The 17135-nt window shown below is 40.6% G+C and overlaps 1 protein-coding gene across 3 annotated transcripts in view; it reads right to left on the bottom strand.

Annotated features, from left to right (window-relative positions):
* Positions 1-17135, bottom strand: part of INTS9 (integrator complex subunit 9) — a 148002-nt gene that overhangs the window by 88811 nt on the left and 42056 nt on the right. For all 3 annotated transcript variants that reach the window (XM_008249049.4, XM_070068217.1, XM_051842540.2), the window contains exons 2-3: positions 13752-13879; positions 2373-2433 (exon numbers count right to left, since the gene is read on the bottom strand). In XM_008249049.4, coding sequence (XP_008247271.1) covers positions 2373-2433; positions 13752-13879 — 189 coding nt within the window. The remainder of the gene's footprint in view (positions 1-2372; positions 2434-13751; positions 13880-17135) is intronic.

Below are 17135 nucleotides of genomic sequence, written 5' to 3'. Positions count from 1 at the left end.
ACAGGCAGAGTCTGAATGATTTTACTCTATCTAAAAAGAGCACATCAACTATATGTTATTTTCCCTTTGATTTTTTAGGTTTCATACAGAAGAGTCTCAACAGGATATTTCCTCCCCTCGCCTTCCACTGTACATTCTGGTTCCACTCCTTTTATGTGTATTGTTTAACCAGTTATAGGCTAAGCCAAAAAAAAAAAAAAAAAAAAAAAAAGAAACTGAAAATATTTCTTAATTACAATGTACCTGCCAGCTAAAAATAAGCCAAGTAAGTTTTCACATAAGAAGACTCCAACTCCCTTAGGATAAGGATAAATCTGATTAAAGACAAACCATGGGAAGTTTCAAAGCTTTCCCTAGTATTAAATAGGCTATGCAATCTCCTTCTTCATAATGCTACATGTCAGGACAGGTCATATGATAAAGTCTCCTCGGAGGCTCTTACCCTTTCCGGTGTACAGAAGCATATTTGGCATTCCAAACACTTACAATGTCACTGTATTTTATTCACCACTCCCTTCTAATGAAATACTCCCACATCCACATGCAAGTCATTTCACTCACAATGCACTGGTAATGGGATGCTTCTGAGCCTCTCTCAGGCAACATGATTTATAGCCAGCAGGAGACTCAGGCTGAAATCAGGTACACAGGTTCCTGAATGTCACATAATTTTTCAGTCAACTATAAACGAAATTTGGCTTTAGATTATGCATTTGGCTTGTAACGGAGGTTGGGGTGCAGTTACAGAAATTAATTCTGCAAAAAAGTGTACCTCATTAATAATATCTGTACAAGAAAACAATGTCTTATTCAGATTAATCATTTGGTTTTTCAATTGTGAAATAAAGAAGAAAGATTTGGAGGTCTAAGAAGTGGCTGGAGGAGCTTTATAGTTTTTAACCTTTCCATATCTCTGATTGAGAGGCAGAGATTCTTATCTGGCCATTCACTCCCCAATGGCGCAATGGCTGGAGCTTGGCTGAGGCTGAAGCTGGGAGCCAGGAACTCAATCCAAATCTTTCACATGGGTGGCAGCAATCCAACTACTTGAGTTATCACCACTGTCTCATAGGATGTACAGCAGTAAGAAGCTGGAGTCAAGATCAGAGCCAGGGATCAAAGCCAGGCACTCCAATGTGGGATGCAAACTTCCTAGATCAAATTCCTGCTTCTTTAAATATTTTAAGTTCGAAGTGTCACTAGATTATAATTTTAATATTTTTTATAGTCTTGACTGTCATTCAATAAGTTAACTGTCTAAAAATTGTTTTAGTGAAGGAATTATTGAAAAGATAACCTAACATCAAAACTTTAATTGCCTAGGAAAAAAATAATTTAAGGGATTTACTTCAGGCCTATTCAGTCAGTGATTAAAGCCATAACACAACTCCATATCCTAGATTCTTAGGACCATGCCTGTGTTTTTGCTTTTTCTTCACAACCTATAAGATTGTCCATTCTGGGCTATTAGGAAAGGTTGGAATAGGATCACAAATTAGTGTGGAAGGCCCTCTACCTGAAGTCACCCCCTGCTGTCCCTTGAAGAAACCTTTTCTGGGAAAATTAATATCCTGCTCCTCAGAATATTCTCCACACAGTGGCCAGAGACATCCATTTTGATGATGACACCATTTTTCCACAATCTTCTATGGCCTATCAACAACTAAAGACTCAAATGTTTTATAAGCCTTAGCTGAGCTGTGACAGAAGCAGTAGAAAAGCATATTTAGGGCAAGCATTTGGCTGAGCAGTAAAGACACCACATTGGAGTATTGGGGTTCAAGTTCCAGCTTTGCTCCCAGTTCCAGCTTTCAGATAGCGAGCATCCTGACAGATAGCAGAGGAAGGCTCATGTAGCTGGGTCCCGCCACCCATGTGGAAACTTAGATTGAGTTCCTGGCTCCTGAATTTGGCCCAGCCCATGCTCACCTGTTGTGGGCATTTGGACAGTAAACCAGCAAGTGGAAATTCTCTCCCTCTCTCTCAAATTAAAAAAAAAAAATGACAACAATAAAATAACTCTCATAATTGAGAATTTTAGAGTTTTCTTTGAAGAAATGTCTTATTCCTTCCAGACAATACACCCTCAAAATGAACTGGATGAAATTCTTTAATAAGTATCACATAGATTTTTGAACATGAGAACAATGGATCTGAACTGAACACTGAGACTCCCTGTAAGAGCATGAAACCAATAATTACCAAGTACAGAAGACTAGCATGGATCCTGGAGGGGTTTTAAGGGAGAACACATATGGGAAACAAACAAAAAGATAAGCCCATAAGTCACATTACTACAGGGTGGCACTGGCATGACAAGAAGGCTTTCTGCTGAGAATAGGTATTTTTCAGTTTTCTGTCTTGGACAATACCTTGTCTAAGAAAGCATTTCCATCCTTCAGGGACCAGCAAGGAAGATTAGACAGCCTGGGACTGAAAAACAAAAGATTAAATTACTCTAAACAGATTATAATCCTCAGTGATTTCATGATGACTGTATTGTTTCCATAAAGTTAAAAACAGTTTTAAATTGCTAGCAACAATACTCACCCAAAATACCAATCAAAAATATGAGAAACAGTCATGTTGTAACAAGTTTAAGAACTATGTGGTAATGGAATATTATAAGGTCAAATCATTTAGCACAAAACTGAAAAATTAAAAGAATGTTATGCAGAATAATAAAAAAGACAACTGAGACACTAGAGCCTTTCAGAGTTTCCTAATCAATGCCTCTAATTTATGTTTTTTTTTGTTTGTTTGTTTTTGTTTTTTTTTAAGTGTCTGAGAACAATCCTGAGAGGAGAGCATAATAGGTGACATGTAGAAGAGAAAATGATCTTTGGTTAGGACATACCTTCTAGGGGGCTCACTACCTACCAGTCAGAATTTACTTTGACTATGAAGACCCAAATTCTAGTAAAATCCATATTCTGTCCATATTCTGGATTCTCTGTTAACAAGTATAGTAGTAATTTGTCACCTGTGGCTTGAGTTTCCTACACTGGAAAAATAAAGATTGTTTTTTCAAGTATTCTAAAAAGATACCATATCTAAATGAATCTAAAATATTTTTAAATTATTTAGTATTTATTCAAGAGGCAGAGTTACAGTGAAAGGGAGAGAGAAAGAGAGAGAGAGAGGGAGGGAAGTCTCCCATCCTCTGGTTCACTCCTCAAATGGCTGCAATGGCTGGAGCTGGGCAGACCCGAAACCAGGAGCCAGGACCTTCTTCTGGGTCTCCCATGTGGGTGCAGGAGCCCAAGTACTTGGGCCATCTTCCACTGCTTTCCCAGGCCATTAACAGAGAGCTGGATTGGAAGTGGAGCAGCCAGAACTCAAACTGGTACCCATATGGGATGCTGGGGCCACAGCCTGAGGCTTAAGCTGCTACGTCATAATGCCAGCCCCTAAGTGAATAATTTCTAAACAAGGTTAATTCCATATATATGACACATTAAACAGACTTTTGCAAAAATCATTTACTTCTAGTTATCTCAGGATTTAACTGTGCACTAATTACTAGTTGACCAGAAGCATTACACCAGAAATTAAGAAAGCCAAAAATAGTATGTTGGTAAACTGAAAAACTTAAAGACCAGGAAGCTGAGTAAAGAAAAAGCACATCAAGTGTGTAAGTTTGATGGCAAAAAGATTTCAGTCTTTACCACAAAATTAAAGTCTGTGAAATAAAATTAAGGGCAAAGTAAAGGTATGGCATTAAAAAAAATACTATCACCAGAAATCAAGAAACTGTACAGTCCCTCACCCTCTGATCAAAGTAGATTCTGACTTTCTAATTAGGTGACAGTAAACAAAAGTCAAATAGAAACATAAATATTTGTCAGTCTTCTAAGAAAGGTTAAAAACCTGAATGAAATTTAGATGTATCTAATTTCTAGGGGGAAAAAGTAAGAAAGGGGAGTAGTTTTTGACATTAATCCTAAACGTTTAAAAAAGGTACAAGAATGTAAGTATAATAAACCTCCATATACTCTCCACTAAAATTCATTAACTATTTGAGAGCTTTGTATTTCATACTTGAGAATGGAAATCACTACTGGCACAATCAAATTTGGTTGGTATAAATTATACCTGATGAACTTTTTTTGTTTTAAAACCTAGGGAGTTTTCTGCTTTAACTTCTCAGAAAAACATTTTTATTACTGTTAGCTGGTGTTCCCCCCCTCCCCCCCCCCCCCCCAGGCAGAGTGGACAGTGAGAGAGAGAGAGACAGAGAGAAAGGTCTTCCTTTGCCATTGGTTCACTCTCCAATGGCCGGCGCGGCCGGCGCGCTGCGGCCGGCGCACCACACCTATCCAAAGGCAGGAGCCAGGTGCTTCTCCTGGTCTCCCACGGGGTGCAGGGCCCAAGCACCTGGGCCATCCGCCACTGCCTTCCTGGGCCACAGCAGAGAGCTGGCCTGGAAGAGGGGCAACCGGGACAGAATCCGGCGCCCGACCGGGACTAGAACCCGGTGTGCCGGCACCGGCCTCACATATTTTCTTAAAGTATATTTCTGTGGAGAGATTTCTGTTTCCTTGTTTACAGAATTTACAAAGTTCATGATCATTGAAAGCAAAGTAATGCGATCGGTTCTGTGGTGTAGCAGGGAAAGCCGCTGCTTATGATGCCAGCCTCCCGTATGAGTGCTGGTTTGAGTCCCTGCTGCTCCACTTCCCGTCCAGCTCCCTGATAATGCGCCTGGGAAAGCAGTGAAGGATGGCCCAAGTGCTTGAGCCCCTGCACCCACATGAGAGACCCAAAGAAGCTCCTTGCTTCTGGCTTCAGCTGTCCTGACTCCAGCCATTGCAGCCACTTGGGGAGTGAACCAGAGGAAAGAAGATATCTCTCTCTCTCTCTCTGTCTCTCTCCCTCTCTCTGTAACTCTGCATTTCAAATAAAATGAATAAATCATTTTTAAAAAAGTAAAATAATAATTGCCTTTCCCTTTGATAGTTTAAAGTTTAATAAGTCTTTATAATTTATTCATTAACTCGTTCACATGCAGTGTTACCTTCCCAGTTCTGTGGAGAGGAGCATCCCTTTGCCCGGTGGCATTCTTTGTGACCCTTTATCTTTGGCGCCACAGATTGAACATCCCTAATACAAAAGGATCCAAAATCCACCAAAAAATTCAGATTTCAGATTTTCAGATTAGGAAAGTCTACCAGTAAAATCTAAGTATTCTTAAAAAGTACAAGTATTCCAAAAATCCAGAAAACTCAACAATCTAGACTCTCTGGTCCCAAGCATTTAAGATAAAAGATATTCAGCCAGTATTATTAGAGCACAGTCATGCTTTCCTTTGATCATCAGTCCCTTCTACTAGTGATGTCTCAGACTGTGAGGCTTTAGTAGAAGGCTTTAATGTTACAATGTGTCAAAAATTCAAGCTCCAGGCTCTAAAAATTGTGCTTTATAAAAGATGCATGGTTTTCTGATAAGCCACATGCTATTTCTAATCATTTGTTGAGGACAACTAGCTGCAGCAGTCATCTGATTTTTGAGTATCTGATGGAGAACAAAGTGCTTGTCCTTTGGTCTAGTTCTCTTTGTAAAGGGAAGTGGATATTTACAACCTTGTTTAGTGAGTTAGCATGCGTGGAATGAGAACAGTGTCCATGTTGTCTTGTCATTACACTTTTATTATAATACTTGTTGCTCCTCTTCCAGTCCAGCTCTCTGCTGTGGCCCAGGAGGGCAGTGGAGGATGGCCCAGGAGCTTGGACCCTGCACCTGGCATGGGAGACCAGGAGAAGCACCTGGCTCCTGCCTTCGGATCAGCGCGGTGCGCCGGCTGCAGCGGCCATTGGAGGGTGAACCAATGGAAAAGGAATACCTTTTTCCCTGTCTCTCTCTCTCACTGTCCACTCTGCCTGTCCAAAGTAAATAAATAAATTAAAAAAGTGAAGATATTAGAAAAATTATTATAAATACATCTCTGCATCCACTATTTTATAATAATTTCTTAGTCAAGGAAAAAACTTATAAACAAAATCTATATTTTAGTGATTATTTAGGAAATGTAAATTATTCTTATAAGCAAATAGATGACTGAGTACTATAATCTACTGCCTAGAAAAAATATGAAAATGTAGACTGAACACATGAGTAATTTATTGTTTATATTTTTCTTTTTTCAAATTCCTACTCTAAAATACATTACTTTTATAAACAGAAAATAATGAAAGAAGCACAAGTACATTCATCCATTCAAAAATGTTTATAAAAACTTATTACTCTAACCAAAATTCTGGAATGACAGTATATAAAACAGCTCTGTGTTTGAGAAGTTTGCAATCTACTATAGGGAGAGCATAAGCAGCAGCTACAATAGAACAAAATAAGAACTATGACAGGTAAACAGAAGGCACTATGGGTTCCCACTTTTGACAGTTTGCAGAGAAGTAGCAGAGTAGGGACTAGGAATCAGGAGATGAAGATGGAGGCGGTCTGTTCAAAACAAACAAAAAAAAATAGAGAAGCACCTCATCATCTGATACAATACAGGAGACGGAAGTGCTCATCTTTCCTCATTAATTCATGAATCTTTATGTGTCAAGCACTCAGCTAAGTGCTGGTGGTAGACGACTGTGAGCAAAACATCACTCTTTAGAGGAGGTAAGGAGGGCAGACAGATTAAGTAATCACATAGATAAACAGAGAATGAGCTGTTAAAAATGATGAAGCACTAAAGTAGTACAAAGTACCACAGAAGTTTCCTAACAAGAGACCAGTCTAGACACCATCAAAAAACTTCCCTGGGGTTATGATGAGTGGGCTGAGTGAGATCTGGATAGCACCAGAGTCAAGGAGAAATGTGGTTAGGGGCAGGATCTGGAGGAAACACATGAAGATGACAGTCACCAGGCACAGTAATTACTTCCTGTTATCCTCACTAGCTTTCCTCATGGACATCTTATATCAAAGGTTATTCAAACAAAATTTCAAGAGTCTCATATAGTCCCATACATGCCCTCTTGGCTGTTGATCTGACTGGAATGCCATCTCTGTGTCTTTTCTACCTAGAAAGTACACTCACAAATTATCTGAGAGAAGAGCTCCTACTAAGGAGGCTGAGGAAAGGTGAGATGGGAGAAGGAAAGAGAATCTTCCAGATTGAAGGAACAATGTGTGTGGCTGCTCTAAGACAGGAGATAGTAAGAGGTCCTTGAAACTCTGAAAGGAAACAAGAGCAAGAGATAGACTATAAAGAAATTACTAGAGCCTAAATAGCAACATGAGTTTGGCATTTATCCTAAGAGTACTTGAAAACCCACTGAAAGATTTTATTTATTATTAATTTTTTCCTAAATTTATTTTAAAATTTTATTTGAAAGGCATAAAGACAGAGAGACATATGGAGAGATCTTCCATCCACTGGTTCACTCCTTAAATGACCACAACAGCTAGAGCTAAATCAGGCCAAAGCCAGAAGGCCAGAACTCCATCCAGGTCTCCCACATGGGTGGCAGGGATCCAGGTATTCAAGCCACTGAGCCATCATCTGCTGCATAACACGGTATGCATTAGTAGGAAACTGGACCAAAAGAGGAAGAGGCAACACTTGAACCAGACACTCTGATATGGGATATGGCTATCCCAAGAGGCAACTTAACTGCTATACCAAACACCTGCCCCTACTGCAAGGTTTTTAAAAAGTAAAAGATTAGACTTATATTTCTCCATTCTGAAGAAAATGAAATTGTGTATCTTCTGGTAATATATGCCATTATTGGTGCGGTATTTCAGCCTATGGCATTCCTAACTGTGAAGAAACACCAGACAAATCCAAATTATATAAACTAATTGCCCTTTATTCTTAAAATGTCAAGGTCATAAAAGACCCACAAAGTCTTCCAGATTAGAGGATATTAAAGACATGACAACTAAATGTGTGGTCTGGATGGGATCCTGGATCAGAAATTATATTTCTTTCTTGCTATCAGGGTTTTTATAGTGAAATATGAACTGGTAAAATTGGGGAAATATGGGTTAGACATACAGATTAGATACCTGTACAGCATCAATATAAATTTTCTGATTTTGATTTCTGAACTGTGATTATAAGAGAATATCCCTGTTATCTGAAAATTTACACTCAAGTATTGGGGGTTAAGGATCAGGTCTACAATTTACTCTCAAAGAGCTCAGAAAAAAAATCATGTGCATATATATAAAGAGAAAATGATAAAGCAAATGTGTTAAAATGCCAACAATTGTTAACAGTAATTGGAAATTGTTTGGACTACTCTTGCACAGCTTTTCTATAAATTTAGAGAATTTCCAAATTAAAAGTTAAAAAAAGATGATTGGATTCAGATAGGGGCAAGATCAGAACTGAAGAAACTGGTTAGGAGGCTTTGGTAGTAATACCTGTGGGGGCAGGCATTGTGGCATGGTGGGTAAAGCTGCTGCCTGTAGGGTCAGCATCCCATATGGGTGCCAGTTCAAGTCCCAGCTGCTCCACTTCTGATCCAGCTCTCGGCTATGGCCTGGGAAAGCAGTGGAAGATGGCCCAAGTCCTTGGGCCCAGGCCCCTGCACCCACATAGGAGACCTGGAAGAAGCTCCTGGCTCCTGGGTTTAGGTCAGCACAGCTCTGGCTGTTGTAGCCATCTGGAGAGTGAACCAGTGGATGGAAGACCTCTCTCTCTGCTACTACCTCTCTGTAACTCTGCCTTTCAGATAAACAAATAAATCTTTTAAAAAAATCTGATATATGAAAATGACTACAGCAGTACTTGAGAGAAGTGACTGGATTACAGAACTCTTAGAAGGCAAAAATGACACGACAGATATGGGGAGTTAGAGAGGGGTGTACTAGGCCAACTTCCATTTTTCTGGCTTTAATAACAGAATGTCAATCACTAAGATAGCAGCAGACTTGAGGGAAAACCATGTCTAGGAAGGTATGATTTCTTCTTCTGGACCAAATCTGATCATGAATTAATTTTAGAGAACATTAAGTTTGAAGCTGATATCAAAGATACATTCAAGGAGAAAAACTGAATAGGTATTTTGAACATATGAATATGTAACTCAGAAAATTATTAATTAAAGATACACATTGTTAATTTATTGTTTGGAAGTTATCAAGGCCCTGAGCACTTATTAAAATTTTTTATAGATACTATGACAGCCAAGTACTGAACACTGATGAATTGCAATACATGATGCTGAGTTAGTATACAGAAAATGAAGAGTCAGAGGAAAACCAGGAATGCATTAACATGGAGGCCAGTGCTGCTGGTCAAATAAGATGCGAGCTGACAAATGCTTACCGTATCTAATGACACAGAAGTCATTTGTAATCTTACTGAGAGCTGTTCTATTACCGTAGTGTGGGTAAAGATTGGAAAGATGAAGGGGGAAGTAGAGTTGAGAAGATTTTTTACAAAATTTCTTTTAAATTCTAAGTTAAAAGTGATTGAACATAATTAAATAGCAAGGAGTCAAGATGGAAAGCTCCAAATAAGGAAAAATATAATAATTCATTAATTATAATTGTGAAAGGAGGGACTGGTACTGTGGCATAGCGGGTAAAACCGCCACCTGCTGTGCCAGCATCCCATATGGGTGCTAGTTCAAGTCTGGGTTGCTCTATTTCCAATCCAGCTCTCTGCTATGGCCTGGGAAAGCAGTGGAAGATGGCCCAAGTGCTTGGGTCCCTGCACCTGCACGGGAGACCTGGAAGAAGCTCCTGGCTCCTAATCGGCCCAGCTCTAATTATTGGGACCATTTGGGCAGTGAACCAGTGGATGGAAGACCTACCCCCAACTCTGCCTCTGCCTCCACTTCTTGTAACTTTTTCACATAAATCAATCTTTAAAAAAATTGTGAAAAGACTGAAAATATGAGAAGGAATGGGAAACAGAGAAGATCAACTGACTTTTTCACGCAACAAATACATATTGAGCAGTCATTACATGCCAAAACCTGTTGTAGGTACTGGGGGTATTAGAAAACAATCAAAATCCCTGCCCCTTGACAGTTATATTTAGGTGGAGAAGAAAGGCAGGAAACAAAGTAAATTATGTATCTATAAGGTAGTGATACGGGCCGGCGCCGCGGCTCACTAGGCTAATCCTCCGCCTAGCGGCGCCGGCACACCAGGTTCCAGTCCCGGTTGGGGCGCCGGATTCTGTCCCGGTTGCCCCTCTTCCAGGCCAGCTCTCTGCTGTGGCCAGGGAGTGCAGTGGAGGATGGCCCAGGTGCTTGGGCCCTGCACCCCATGGGAGACCAGGAAAAGCACCTGGCTCCTGGCTCCTGCCATCGGATCAGCGCGGTGCGCCGGCCGCAGCGCGCCAGCCGCGGCGGCCAATGGAGGGTGAACCAACGGCAAAGGAAGACCTTTCTCTCTGTCTCTCTCTCTCTTACTGTCCGCTCTGTCAAAAAAAAAAAAAAGGTAGTGATACACGCTATGAAGACAAATAAAGCAAGAAGAGAGACAAGGAGGGACAGCAACACTGTGCATATTATAATCAAGTGTTTCTCCAAAGTTCCTGTCCTGAGCAAAAGGAAACATTTTTTTGTTAAGGAACCATATAGATTGCTAACCGTTGTACTAATACACCTTCCCTCTGCAAGTGAAAGAATGATAAGCAGAAGAGAGAGTAGAAGTGGATTCCATGACTGTGCAAAAAGAAGAATAAAGCAGAGATAAGCATGAGGGACTAGTGTTGTGGCTCAGCAGCTAAAGCCGCTGCCTGCGACACCAGCCTCCTATATGGATGCCGGTTCAAGTTCTGGCTGCTCCACTTCTGAATCAGCACCCTGATAATGTGCCCGGGAAAGCAGTGGGAGATGGTCCAAGTGCTTGGACCCCTGGCACACACATAGGAGATGCAGAAGAAAGTCCTGCCTCCTGGTTTTGGTCTGGCCTAGCGCTGGCCATTGTAGCCACTTGGGGAATGAACCAGCAGATGGAAGATCTCTCTCTTTCTGTCTCTCCTTCTGTAACTCTGCCTTTCCAGTGAATAAAATAAATCTTTTTAAAAATAAAGATGAGCATGAACAAGAAGGGGAAAACCACAGCTGAGGTTATCTGCCTAATTCCTAGGTTTTCCTTACCTAGAAAATTCATGATCCTACAGAACAGGTTAGGCTCCCCTTTGGGAACCCTCAATAATATCTTGTATTTTGGGGCCGGCGCTGTGGCTCACTTGGTTAATCCTCCACCTGCGGTGCTGGCATCCCATATGGGCGACGGGTTCTAGTCCCAGTTGCTCCTCTTCCACGCCAGCTCTCTGCTGTGGCCCAGGAAGGCAGGGGAGGATGGCCCAAGTACTTGGACATCTGCACCCGCGTGGGAGACCAGGAGGAAGCACCCGGCTCCTGGCTTTGGGTTGGCACAGCGCCAGCCGTGGTGGCCATTTGTGGGGTGAACCAATGGAAGGAAGACCTTTCTCTCTCTCTCTCTTTCACTGTCTAGCTCCATCTGTCAAATAAAAAAAATTCTTGTACTTTACTTTTGAAAGTAATTATTACAAGTATATGGCTGTTTTTTTCAAGTACATTTAAATCTTCAACTGTGTAGTGTTTGTGTCACCTGACAGATTGTAAATTCGAAGAGGGAAAAAAAGTTATATTGTTCATGTCTGTATCCCAGACATGTACAGATTCTTAAGAAACACCAAATTAACAAACGCTTTGTTTAAACAGACAATAATATCAGGCTGTTTTAATAAGAAATAACTCATTGGGGCTGGTGCTGTGGCACAGTGGGTTAAAGCCACGGCCTTAAGTGCTGGTATCCCATATGGGTGCCGGTTCAAGTCCCAGATGCTCCACTTCCAATCCAGCTCTCTGCTATGGCCTGGGAAAGCAGTACAGGATGGCCCAAGTCCTTGGGCCCCTGAACCCACTGGGAGACCTGGAGGAGGCTCCTGACTCCTGGCTTCAGATCAGCTCAGCTCTGGCCATTGCAGTCATTTGGGGAGTGAACCATCAGATGGAAGACCTCCCTCTCTCTCTCCCTCTCTATAAGTCTGTCCTTCAAATAAATAAAATAAATCTTTAAAAAAAAAAGAAATAACTTATTGATGATGGAAACATTTCCTCCTCTTTTTTAGACAGTATTAGCAGTTAGTAAATGCATTTTCAAGTGCTGGTTATAATTATAACCAAATCTCATTAGCTCTGCATTAAATGTAATGTTATCTGGAATTATCTCTGACGTCTTCCCCAGAATACCTTATTTTATTTCTTATATCAAAGAAATCAATGAGTAATTATAATTTTTATAGATGGTTCATAGGATTATTATTGTGAATAATCACTGTACTTGCTGATGTCTTCAGGAATGGCTGAGATACAATTAGATGGTTTTCCCAGTTTGCTATGCTTTTGAGCTTTTTTTTTTTTTTTTTTTTTTGACAGGCAGAGTGGACAGTGAGAGAGACAGAGAGAAAGGTCTTCCTTTGCTGTTGGTTCACCCTCCAATGGCCACTGTGGCCGGCGCACCACACTGATCCGATGGCAGGAGCCAGGTGCTTCTCCTGGTCTCCCATGGGGTGCAGAGCCCAAGGACTTGGGCCATCCTTCACTGTACTCCCTGGCCACAGCAGAGAGCTGGCCTGGAAGAGGGGCAACCGGGACAGAATCCGGCGCCCCAACTGGGACTAGAACCCGGTGTGCCGGCACCGCAAGGTGGAGGATTAGCCTACTGAGCCGCGGCGCCAGCCTTTGAGCTTTTCTATCTGCTTTAGAGAGCTTTTCAGTCTCCTCTCTTGTTTGTAGTATCACATTTTGTTACTATGAGAATATCTGCTTTTTTTTTTTTTAAAGATTTATTTATTTGAAAGGCAGAGTTACAGAGAGGCAGAGGCAAAGGCAGAAAGAGAGAAAGAGGGGAAAGAGAGAGAGAAAGAGAAATCATATCTTCCAGCTGCTGGTTCACTCCCTAGATGGCCGCAATGGCTGGAGCTGAGCCGATCCAAAGCCAGGAGTCAGAGGCTTCTTCTGAGTCTCCTACATGGGTGCAGGGGCTCAAGGACTTGGGACATTCTCCACTGCTTTCCCTGGCCATAGCAGAAAGCTGGATCAGAAGTGGAGCAGCCAGGACTCAAACCGGTTATCACGTGGGATGCTGGCACTGCAGGCAGCAGCTTTACCTGTTATGCCACAGTGCTGGCCCCAAGAATATTTGCTTCTAAAAGTTAGCTACTTTTCTTACAAATTGCTGCTTTTAAATAGTAGCAACCTAGGAAAGCCCATTTCCCAAGATGAGGTCTTAGTAAAACAGTATAAACGGTGCTGACAGTAGGCCTGAGGCAATCTATGTGATTAAAGATAAAGACTCAGGCAACATACATAGTTCTATTATATCTAAAGTTGACTAGTCTAAAAATAATGTGCAGATATCTATTAAAAAGAAGTGTTACACTCTATGACGTCAAGTGAATACAAAGGCAATTAAATGATCCTAAAATTGAATTCTTGGTCTCATCATGTGACCATTTATCAGTTCTTATATGAATTAGCAAGAAAGATATAATAGACATGACTGCAGTTACACCAAGTAGTTGCAGGAACATCTTACAGAAGCCATAATAAAGAAGTCAATCAATAAATCAATAGAACACTTTCCACCAAGATAGCCAGAGAAAGCTATTTTGATAAAGAATATTTTTAAGGGAATAAAGCAAACTTATGACAACACACAAGGTACTGATAATCTTTGTACTACTGGGTACCATTTTTCAGGAAGCTAAAGCTTATTTTGTTCCAGGATGCATTAGCACATACCTTTGAACAAGCGGCAAAGGCAAGAAGTTGAGTGTGGAAGTCATGTCCAATCCACAGTCCAGCATAATGGTGGTTGACTTGAATTTGAGCACATTGCATGGTAAGGTTGGGTGTCCTGACAGGCAGTACTGAAAAAAAAATTATTTTATTTTATTTATTTATTTTTTTACCAATAATCATTCACAGAAAAAGTCTATCAAGTAAAGTGAATTAAGTAACACTGATGATCTTCTCCCATAAGAACATGTAAATTCAGTGAACTTTCTAAGTCGCTCTCTCCTTTTTATTATTCAAGCACTTTAGCAAAATATTCAAATCTTAGATTATACTTTTCTTTTAGGTTACCAAGGTATATATCAGGCAGGCATAATTTTGCAGGGATCACAGTTATTCAAACTATGAGAGGCTTCAAGGCTATGGTTATCTGCTCCACTCTCACATGATAGTTTCCATATTATCTCGTATGCCAAAACCTTCACGTAGGTAGTGCCTAGAGCTATGGAAGCAAATGAAATTAAAGCTGGATCCTCAAAGTGTGCTGCATTAGGTTTGGCTTTCTCCTCTTAAAAATAAGTCAAGTGACTTTCCTTAAAGAGGAAATGAATGGTTGGAAAAGTTAACTACCAAGCACCAGTAAGGTTTATAGCTCTGCCTCATCAGGAGAAATGACTCAAAAGACAAGAGACTTCATGATGTGTAGACATTAAGTTGGAGTGTGGGGCACCAACTCACAACCAATCAGGTGTTTTGCAGGTGGCAGCAGAGCTCAGAAGTTAAAGGGGGCACAATCTACAGGGTGTATTAAAAGAACAATGATGAGGTAAGCCAAATCACTGACCTGAAACATTTTTTACATTATCCCCAGTGTAATGGGGATAAGAGATATGCAATAATGGAAATTATCTATATCTGTTACCTTTAATAATTCTAATGCCATTCTGAATAAATGGAGGAAAAGGCAAAGAGCTTTTCCTTCCCCTTAAAAAGCCATTCTACAGAAGCCTCTGATAAGCAGAACATCCCCCAAATGGAGGGATCAATGGTATCAATTCCTCAACAAGTCCATACTTCCTTTCAACTGCAGCACAAACAAGGCAGAGAACTGTTCCATCAATGCCCTGCCCCACACAGTCACAATCTCATAGGCTAAAACTTTCAAGTATTTGTAGCTCTATTCATTCTGTCTGTGCACTGGATGGATTTTCTACTTTTCCCCAGGGGACATAATAGGAACTAATGATTTTTAAGAAACTGCATGTTCTAAAAATGGTAAGACTGACAGCCAAGATATGGTGGGGATTTTCCAAGCTGTTTCTTCTTTAAAAAACTAATCTTACTTATTTGAGAAGCAGACAAACACACACGAGACAGAGAGACAAAAATAGAGAAAAAGAGCAAGCACATTGCCATTTGCTGGTTTACTCCACAAAAGCCTGCAATAGCTAGGGCTGAGCCAGGCTGATATCAGGAGCTTGGAACTCAATCTTGGTTTCCCATGTGGGTGACAGGGACCCAAATACTTGAACCATACATATCTTGCTGCCTCCAGGGTGTGCATTAGCAGGATGCTGGAATTGGAAGCAGAAGTAGGACATGAACCAGACTTCCATTATGGGATGCTGGCATCCCAAGCAGTGTCATAGCTGCTGGGCCAAATGCCTGACCCTGAAAGCTGCTTTATTATTTCAAGTTTATATATGATGATTAATTTTTACCAAAATTTATAATTTAGTCTACAGAGGTTCAAAGGTACTTAAGATAAAAACAATAAAATTATCTAATATTCCAATTGTCCTGCTAAAGGGTAGGATGTGTGATTTAGGCAATTATATTTATAAGCTACTTTTTTGATAGGGGCCACTGTATGGCACATCATGTTAACCTGCTGCTTATAACACTGACAGCCCAATATCAAAGTAGTGGTTCAAGCCCTAGTTGTTCAGCTTCCAACATAGCTTCCTGCTAATGTCAAGGTCTTCGGCTTCTGCTACACCTGTTGGGGATCAGCATGCAGTTCCTGGCTCTTGGCTTCAGCCTGGTCCAGACCTGGCTGTACCGATCATTTGGGGAGTGAACCAGTATATGGAAGATCTCTCCTCCACCCTCTTTCCTCCTCTCTCTCTTTTTCAAATAAATAATCTTTTAAAAAATATAAATATCACATAAAACTTGCTCCAAACACAGCAAATGTTCTAGTGAGAGCTTTCCTATATTTCTTCTTTCAAAAAAAAAAAATCAGATATTCAGAAAAACCTGGAAGGTAATAAATTATTTTTCTGGGTGGGAAGATTATAGTGAAATATTTTTTTTTTAGTTTGGCAACAAGTATTTACTATATTTTTATGATCAGAAAAAAACGATTAAAACAAAATGGAAAACGTAGCCAGTCATACTGGATGACATCTTTCATTTTCATTCTCAACTCTAAATTATGGATAATAAAGTATACCATAAGATAAATGATTGACACTGCTCAAAAGATTCTAGCAAATTAGCTGAAAGACTCAAATTTGTTACTGTCAACAAAGAACAAAGAGGAATACTTTATAAGGAGTATAAGCAAACGGAAGGAACACCTTCAGAGCACGCGCTAATGGTACCAGACCCTGATCTGTTGAATTTGTTTGTTTGGATGAGGAACTGGAGCTTTACAGCTTGAACAATTTGTCTGGAAAGAGCCAAAGGCAAACAGGGAGGTCCTCTAACACCAAAGCAGTCCTCCTACTTTTGCCTCCAATGTCTGCATTGCTCACCCTGAGAAATCAGCTGAACTCTGGCCTCAGAATCAGCCCTTAAGGCATTTGGAACCGGCTAAAAAGCCCATGAGAGGATTTCAGGCATGGAAAGCCAAGACACTGTGGCAAATAAATAAATAAATAAAACCTAAATCAAAGATCTCCACAAGTAAGATCCCAGAAGAAAGAACAGGCCATCAAAGGAGGAGGTACCCTTCTCTGAAGGGAGGAGAGAACTTCCTCTTTGACTATGGCCTTACCTAAATAAGATCGGAGCTGGTGAACTCAAGAGGCTTCCATAGCTTTGGCAGCTTATGACAAGAGCCTCAGGTGATTACGGATATCAGAGATAAAAGTGTCAATTGTTAAATCAAAAATGGGAGTCACTGTGCATTTGCTCCCCATGTAAGATCTCCACCCTTAATGTGTTGTACTATGTGAATTAATGGTATAACTAGTACTCAAACAGTGCTTTATACTCTGTGTGTCTGTGTGGGTGCAAACTGTTGAAATCTTTACTTAGTATATACTAAATTGATCTTCTGTATATAAAGATAATTGAAGATGAATCTTGATGTGAATGGGATGGGAGAGGGAGTAGGAGATGGGATGGTTGCAGGTGGGAGGGTGGTTATGGGGGGAAAAGCTA

Source organism: Oryctolagus cuniculus, chromosome 2, assembly GCF_964237555.1.
Source record: "Oryctolagus cuniculus chromosome 2, mOryCun1.1, whole genome shotgun sequence".
In the NCBI taxonomy this organism is placed as follows: Eukaryota; Metazoa; Chordata; class Mammalia; order Lagomorpha; family Leporidae; genus Oryctolagus; species Oryctolagus cuniculus.
Note: the sequence above shows the minus strand (reverse complement) of the source record. Positions and strands in the feature narration are given on the sequence as shown.